Raw genomic sequence first — 7,820 nt, 5'->3', positions numbered from 1 at the left:
TATTAAACCATATAATCCATACTTATTTATTTTTATTTTTGCTCAAACAATACCAACAAATTATTCAATGATTTTTGTGCCATGACTCATGACTACCCTTAATGTTACGGAGGACCCATTTATGATATTTCATCGAAGACTCATTCTCATATGGTTTTTCTCTTTTTATGTATTACATTATACACTTTTTCCGCTCCAATTTGACCATTGGGTCGATACAAAATAGTATTTATAATACAAAAATTACGATAATATATAGTCAATATCGCAAGACATAAAATAATGAAATTAGGTCCATTAAAAATGCACTAGGAGGCTTTTCATTCAAAATTCGAGGGGTTATCATAACAAAGGGGACAAAAGCAAGATTGCATGGCTGAAGATGTTCATGTCACAACCAAATTTACGTAATATAAAAAGTTGATAAATAAAACGTACCATAGAGAAAAACCACACGAAGATTTTGCTTCAGTTATTCTTCTTCTCTATATCTAATAATGTAAATTAATCTCTTTTACCCCTTAATTAATTTAATTTACACAATCATCCCTTTTAATTAGCTTTCGGATTAAACGGAAACTATCCTCATTAATTCTTTTTCCCCACGTAAATTAATATTTTTAATCTTGTGTAACTTGTTAAAGGCTATATGTATTGCACGACTTTGTCTCTAGAATTCTTATATTTCCGTGAGAACTATATATATATATATATATAACCAAGTTGGAAAAAAACCTAACTTCTAGTTGCAATGAAGAATCCAACATACATACATACATGCAGGCATGCATGCATACATACATACATAGTTTCCGACCATAGAAAAAGAGCAAATGTCATTACGCCATAGTTCTCTTGTTGACATGCACAACAGTTGTCTTGTAAGATAAAACAAGTTTATTTTCAAAATGGGAGCATTATATATATATATATATATATAAAATGTTTGGCTAAATCAAGATAATAGAAGTTTGTGGTGTCACGTAATAAACATGAAAATGTAAATTGATGGTCGGTTTTGATTCAAACCCAAAGCATCAAATGGTGTAAGATTTGATTATGTCCACCAACAATGCGCCCACGTACAATACTAGTCAATATCAACATCTATCATCTTATATTTATTCCACGTCTAGTGCTTCTTTTCTCCTCACTCATTATATTTCTAATTTTTAAAACTCTTAGAATAATTTTATATTTCTATGATTCTATCTCTTTTTACATTTACATTATTAATCTCTAATTAATTTATATTATTATTATTTTCATTAATTTCCATATTTTGGCTGAGCCAAACGACGCCGTATAAGGATACAAAAACGCAGCGCGGGGCGTCGTTTTGACATCGTTGCCCTTTGCTTCTCCGGCTCGCTTCTTCGACTCACGCAGACGCTGTTTTGTTTCTCCTCGATTCTGATTCTGCTGAGCATCGATTTCGGTCATCAATGGCTCCTCCGGCCAGAGTTCTCATGGTGAGTCTAATTAGGTATCTGGGTATTTTCGACTTCCTGATGACAGCTTCCCCATTTCCTCACGGATTCCCTCTCGATGCTCTCGTTAGGTTGCTGAGAAGCCCAGCATCGCCCTCTCCATAGCTTCCGTTCTCTCCCATGGACAGGTTCTCTCTCTCCCTCTCTCTCTCTCTCTCTCTCTCTCCCAGTACGATTAGAGCGCCTCATTTGACTCACTGTTTCGAGGGTTCCCTCGATTTCTTAGTAGGAAGGAAACGGGACTGTCCTGTTGTAATCTCCTCGCCACAGAACAGCATTTGAACATCCCTCAATTTGTGGATTTTGGAGGAAAAAATTATCGTTATTTCTTATTTCTCTGTATTTTTTCCGATGCAATCGCAGTATGTTTAAGTTATTTGCTATACGATCTGTTTGTCAAGCTGTTGTCATTGTCATTGTCATTGTTAATCCACTCTTTGAAGCTCAAGTTTTACTTCCCCTGATGCATTGTTTAATCGACCCATTAGCTAGCTCTTCGCGGGTTGGAACCCTATAAATTCGTTATAAACACCGACTTGCTTTTAAAGGAAAATAAAGAAATGGAGATTTTCCCGACTTGGTTGTTTGATTTTGCTTCGAGGGTAATTTGATATTTCTCTTCCTTCCACTTCAGATGTCTACAAGAAGAGGCAGTACGGAGGTACATGAGTTCGACGGAATGTTTAGAGGCTTCAATGCACATTATAAAGTAACTTCTGTGATTGGGCATGTTTTCAGGTTCTCTCCTTCTTAAAATGAATATCTTTCAAGAGTAACACATGATTGCTTTAGCTTAGATTCCTTCATGCGCATCATGCTCCATTCATGAGCTGCTTCATTTCTCTTAAATTCCGGGAGCTTGGTGTCTAGTGTCATCTTTCGGTATATATTTTCACAAATGGCTCAAATGAAAATGGACTTTTCTTGGTTTTGTTCAGTCTTTTGAGTTTCTTGTGTGGACAAACATGGTTTGGGGGTAGTCTTATATATTGCTCAGGTCTTTCTTTCTTCTAAAAGTATTATTTTCACACTCTAGTGTAGATTTCCCAGAAAAATATCAAGATTGGGCGTCAATCGATCCGCAAGATCTTTTCGATGCACCGATTCTTAAGAAAGAATCAAACCCAAAGGTAAGCCTAACTTTTTACAATTGATTTCTTTTTTTAGGTATGTGTAGGGGATTCTTAGAGTAGATTTATGGCTTTTATTCGGGACAGGGACAGCGTCGAAAGATATATTACGTTGGTGTTCTTATTCAATGATGAATGGACTGTGTGGCAAAATAGCATGCATGACTTCTGGAAATAAAAAAAATATGTATATGGTTGATAGTTTGCCGCAAGACCTTCTTTTCTGGTCATTATCTGCTCTTCGTTATCTTTTATCGATGCCGGTATAGCCTTTTCTCTAACAGTCTCCAAGCGAAACAGGCTCATATTTGTAGGCATTTAAGTAATGAAGCTCGGGGTTGCGGTTATTTGGTGTTATGGTTGGACTGTGACCGTGAAGGAGAGAACATATGTTTTGAAGGCAAGTTTTTCAGTTATCCCTTTTCAATCTCCTGATAGAAATTTCACTGTAGCTGATCCGTTACATGAATTTCTGCTGGCGTGTTTGTAGTAGAAACCTGCGATTTTATCCTGCTTTTCTAGTTATTAATAGTGAGGCACAGATTGTTATTGTTGAATCTACACTCTACAGAACACCCTAAGATCTGAAAATAGGTGTTTCAAATTGCAATATATAAAATTCAATTGTATATGTGATTAGGTCCTGCATATGCAATGCATCTTAGGGTTAATTTTTGTTTGATGGTCAAAAGTACTTTTTCTATGCCATTTATATACAGAAATGTTGCATATTGTTTCTGCACGGTTTTGCTGGTTACCTGTAACTTGCTAATACCAGTTGAACTTTTATAATTCCTGTAGTTATTGAGTGCACTGGCTTTGATATGAAGGATGGTAACAGAAGGATTTATCGTGCACGGTTTTCTTCTGTTACTGAGAAAGATATTTCAAAGGCCATGGAGAACCTTGTTGTACCAAATAGGAATGAGGCACTAGCTGTGGATGCTCGCCAAGAGATAGATCTAAAAGTTGGTGTAGCATTCTCGAGATTCCAGACTAGTTATTTCCAAGGCAAATATCAGAATCTAGACCAGGGGGTTATCTCGTTAGTTTCCGCTCTTCTCCTTCCTCTTCTCTCTATAGTCTTTTATGTAGTTTTCCTCTAGGCTCTACTCATTTTTCTTTGCATTTTGGTTGGTCTTTCTTTTCTCCTCTCTGTAGTATTTGGTACACTGAATCATAAATGATGCAGCCATTGAACTTCTATGTCGTGCTTACACAAGGAACATATGTCTCTGAGAAGTCCAAATAATCTAGTTGCTGAAAAGGAGTCTAATCTTGCTTCATCTTCAATATCAATTGGCTACTGCGAAAGGATTACAATTTAACTTCATGAATACTTGGGAAAGAAACATATCTGGACTGTCTTAATAAGAACTGTGATCTCCTGACGTAAGCTGATCCTATGGGGAGATTTCAATTTCATCATATGCATTTTTCTTCTAGAAAAAAAGAGCTGGTTCTGTCCTTTCTGTTGATCTTCAGCATCAGTTGTACCTTATTAATTCCATGTTCAACTGAACATATTTAATTGTTGATTCGATTTTAGTTTCTTTGAAATGTTCATGTCAGGTATGGTCCATGCCAGACTCCTACTCTTGGGTTTTGTGTGCAACGCTACATGCAAATTACTACTTTCAAGCCAGAAAAGTTTTGGGCTGTGCGACCTTATATAATAAAGGATGGTTATGAGCTTCAATTAGATTGGGAGAGACGCAAATTGTTCGACATGGAAGTTAGTCTTTTATTCACTATGTTACAAAATCTGGACATTCTTATACTTTTAAAATTTTGCTCTGCTGATATATTTAATGTTCTGTCAAATTATAGGTTGCTGCCATGTTTCAGAAGTTAGTATTAGAAGATGGAACCTTAAAAGTGATTGATGTATCAGAAAAGCAAGAAGTTAAAGGCCGTCCATCTGGACTTAACACGGTGAATTTGTTAAAGGTCAGAGGAGACATGAATTGTTGATTCTTACTGAAACTGAACTTATCTGGTTGTACATGCTGCTTCTCATACGCCCAATTTTCTGCACCAATGATCCCAAAACATTAACTGCATAACTGAAATTTCGCATCTGCGTTTATCGAGAGCTATTATGTGCCTATACCATGCTTCATTTTTGGATGAGTTGGCACTCGGCAACAAAGTTTTTTCTACTCCATTTCCATCTTTTACGCTGTCTAGTACAACTTGAGTTCTTCCTCCTCTCTCTCTCTCTCCCTCTCCCTCTCTTTTAATGTTCTTTTTTGGGGTTTTCATGATCTCACTAATAGAGGTTTTGTCATTGTGACATCAATTTTCAGAAAAGTTGGCAATCTGAACTCAAGAAGCCTAGGTTTGGTTGTTCCTGGTACTCATCCCTAATGTGACTAACAATAATAGTTATGCAGGTTGCTTCGAGTGCCCTAGGATTTGGGCCTCAAATGGCTATGCACCTTGCTGAGCGACTGTATACTCAAGGTTTCATCAGGTTTGCTCCCAGATTCTGGCTTATTATTGTTTTTATTTAACCCTTCTTACCAGTCCATAATAAATTTAGATGGAATCTTGTTATGTTCCCATGACTCATGAATGAAAGAACTGTAATGTTTACTGACACATAACGGCTCTGTTGCCTTAATGAATCAAGAAAATCAAACAACCGAAATCCAAAGTCGAAAATATAAATGACAGCAAAGAACCAGAGAAGGCAACGTTCAGTAAAATCTTAGAGATATTTCCTAGTGTAGTTTTATGTGTGTGATTGAGAAGATCTATAGGGGTAAGACAAATGCTTTGCAGACGATGCTATAGACTATTGAATTCATGTCGACATTGACTTGTATCGTGATGAATTAATCTTCATTTTAGTTTGACTCAGCATTTTATCTGGCACATAAACTGTATAATGTTTAAACCTGATTACCTCTGTCGTTGATATGGAATCTGTTAACTGTTTCTTAACATTGTGTGCTTCATTCTAGCTATCCACGTACAGAAAGCACCGCATACCCTTCTTCGTTTGACTTCACAGACACGCTGAGAGCGCAAGCCAATAATGAAGTGTGGGGCACCTACGTGCAGAGACTGCTTTCCGAAGGCTTTCATAAGCCAAAATCAGGAACTGATGCAGGAGACCATCCACCTATCACTCCCATGCGAGCTGCCTCTGAAGATATGGTTGGAAGAGATGCTTGGCGGCTCTACCAGTACGTTTGCCAACATTTTATCGGCACCGTGTCTCCTAACTGCAAATATATAAGGTGAAGCATTAACTGTTCCATCTGTGCATACTAGTTGATACGGGATTATATGTTTTATGATCATCTTTCTTGATGGATATTTCAGGACGAAAGTGGAATTTTCAATTGGTGGAGAAACTTTCCATTGTACAGGCCAGCGTGTTACAGAAAAAGGGTTTACAGCTATAATGCCCTGGTCTGCAGTAGATGAAAAGAAACTCCCATCTTTTGTCAGAGGAGAGAAGATTGAAGTTTTAAGAGTAGAGCTGCATGAGGTGACATGCTTCCTCCATCTGTTGTTGCTTGTCATTGCTTGCTTTCCTTCCTTTTACTTGCGCATGATTGCTTTGATTTTTTTTTTGTGTGCTATTTATCCTCTTCTTCCTTGTCAGAACCATAAGTCTGATCTTTAAATATAAAGACCGTGTTTGAAGACAGACCTTGTTTTAGTATGCTTTTCACTCGTCTTTGAACATTCTAAACTGTGCAGGGAAATACTGCCCCTCCTGATTTTCTTACTGAGAGCGAGCTGATCTCTCTTATGGAGAAGAATGGAATTGGCACAGATGCATCAATACCGGTGCATATAAACAACATATGTGAGCGTAATTATGTACAGGTGAGTAACTCATTGGCAGTATGTTTCAGATGCAAATTCGTAATTTTGTTTTGTGGGGTCAAATTATACGGTTATTGTTCGGATGTTAATGTTCAACTGCACAGGTTCAAGCTGGGAGGAAATTGGTTCCAACAGCATTAGGCATCACACTGATAAGAGGCTATCAGTGTATTGATCCAGATATTTGCTTACCAGACATCCGGAGCTTTATCGAGCAACAAATTACACTTGTGGCCAAAGGTCAGGCTGATCATTCACACGTCGTGCAGCATGTGCTTCAGCAATTCAAGCGGAAATTCAGTTATTTTGTTCAACAGGTTAGTCAACTTTGCTTGATATATATAGAGATACATAGATACAGAAAATTACATTGTTCGATCCATGTGCATATTCCTTTATCTTTTCATCGCCAGATCGAACATATGGATGCATTGTTTGAGGCACAATTCTCTCCACATGCTGAATCTGGTCGAGCTTTGAGCAAATGTGGAAAATGTTTGCGATACATGAAATACATCACGGCAGTTCCTCCACGTCTCTTCTGCGGCACATGTGAAGAAGTTTATTATCTTCCTCAAAAGGGCTCAGTCAAGGTAAACTCTTTTTCATATGGTACATAATCTCGAGTTTGATTGAGACCGGCGAAGCAAAACCCTCAGAAACTGGTTATGGTTGGTTGCAGCTGTACAAGGAACTCACATGTCCATTGGATAACTTCGAGCTCTTGATCTTTTCGATGCCTGGCACCGAGGGAAAGTCATTTCCTCTCTGCCCGTACTGCTACAACAGTCCTCCGTTCGAAGGCATAGACACGCTCTTTGTCGCCTCTGCCAAGACCAGTACCGGTTCGGGAATGTCATGTTCTCTCTGTCCGCATCCGACATGCCAACACTCTGTCAGAAACCAAGGAGTATGCGCTTGCCCAGAATGCAATGGCACTCTCGTCCTCGACCCTGTAAGTTTTCCCAAGTGGAAACTCAACTGCAACATGTGCAATTGCATCGTGTTGCTTCCCGAAGGCGCTCACCGGATCGCCACCACGAGGGAACGCTGCCCCGAGTGCGACTCGACCATTATAGAAGTGGACTTCAACAAAAGGACGACCCCTCTGGAAGATGGAGAGACTTTGCACCATGGATGTGTTCTCTGCGACGAGTTGCTTCTCTCTCTTGTGGAAGTGAAACATGGAAAGTCCTTTAGGAGAGGAAGGGGAAGAGGGAGAGGGAGAGGGAGAGGGAGAGGGAGAGGAAGAGGAAGACGAGGCGGCTCTAAAGGTATCGATCCGAAAATGAGCTTCCGAGATTTCTGAAAACGGGTTTGTGTATTGTTCGTAGTGCTGGTTTTTACTCTTTCC

General features: G+C 38.7%; 1 protein-coding gene across 2 annotated transcripts; it reads left to right on the top strand.

Moving 5' to 3' along the window:
- The first annotated feature begins 1,361 nt into the window (after window positions 1-1,361).
- On the top strand, window positions 1,362-7,814 carry LOC104800954 (DNA topoisomerase 3-beta). 2 transcript variants are annotated; one of them, XM_010523982.1, is made up of 15 exons: window positions 1,362-1,472; window positions 1,562-1,618; window positions 2,125-2,228; window positions 2,527-2,620; window positions 2,921-3,020; window positions 3,422-3,665; window positions 4,193-4,355; window positions 4,451-4,570; window positions 5,017-5,096; window positions 5,590-5,868; window positions 5,954-6,122; window positions 6,338-6,466; window positions 6,571-6,783; window positions 6,880-7,059; window positions 7,149-7,814. In XM_010523982.1, the coding sequence occupies exons 1-15, from the start codon at window positions 1,446-1,448 to the stop codon at window positions 7,773-7,775; spliced, it is 2,586 nt and encodes an 861-aa protein (XP_010522284.1). In that variant the 5' UTR covers window positions 1,362-1,445; the 3' UTR covers window positions 7,776-7,814. The 2 variants fall into 2 exon arrangements, with proteins under 2 accessions (XP_010522284.1, XP_010522285.1); XM_010523983.1 differs by lacking the exons at window positions 1,362-1,472; window positions 1,562-1,618 and having other exon boundaries at window positions 2,136-2,228; window positions 2,532-2,620.
- The last annotated feature ends 6 nt before the right edge of the window (window positions 7,815-7,820 follow it).

Source organism: Tarenaya hassleriana, unplaced genomic scaffold, assembly GCF_000463585.1.
Source record: "Tarenaya hassleriana unplaced genomic scaffold, ASM46358v1 Cleome7, whole genome shotgun sequence".
NCBI classification, from domain to species: Eukaryota; Viridiplantae; Streptophyta; class Magnoliopsida; order Brassicales; family Cleomaceae; genus Tarenaya; species Tarenaya hassleriana.
Note: the sequence above shows the minus strand (reverse complement) of the source record. Positions and strands in the feature narration are given on the sequence as shown.

Bases quoted from the DNA above. Each gene is read 5' to 3' on its own strand.
- LOC104800954 (XM_010523982.1), top strand. From the start codon at position 1,446: ATGGCTCCTCCGGCCAGAGTTCTCATG. The intron at 6,784-6,879 runs GTTAGTCAACTT...TTTCATCGCCAG, and splicing joins TCAGTTATTTTGTTCAACAG to ATCGAACATATGGATGCATT. The intron at 7,060-7,148 runs GTAAACTCTTTT...GGTTGGTTGCAG, and splicing joins CTCAAAAGGGCTCAGTCAAG to CTGTACAAGGAACTCACATG.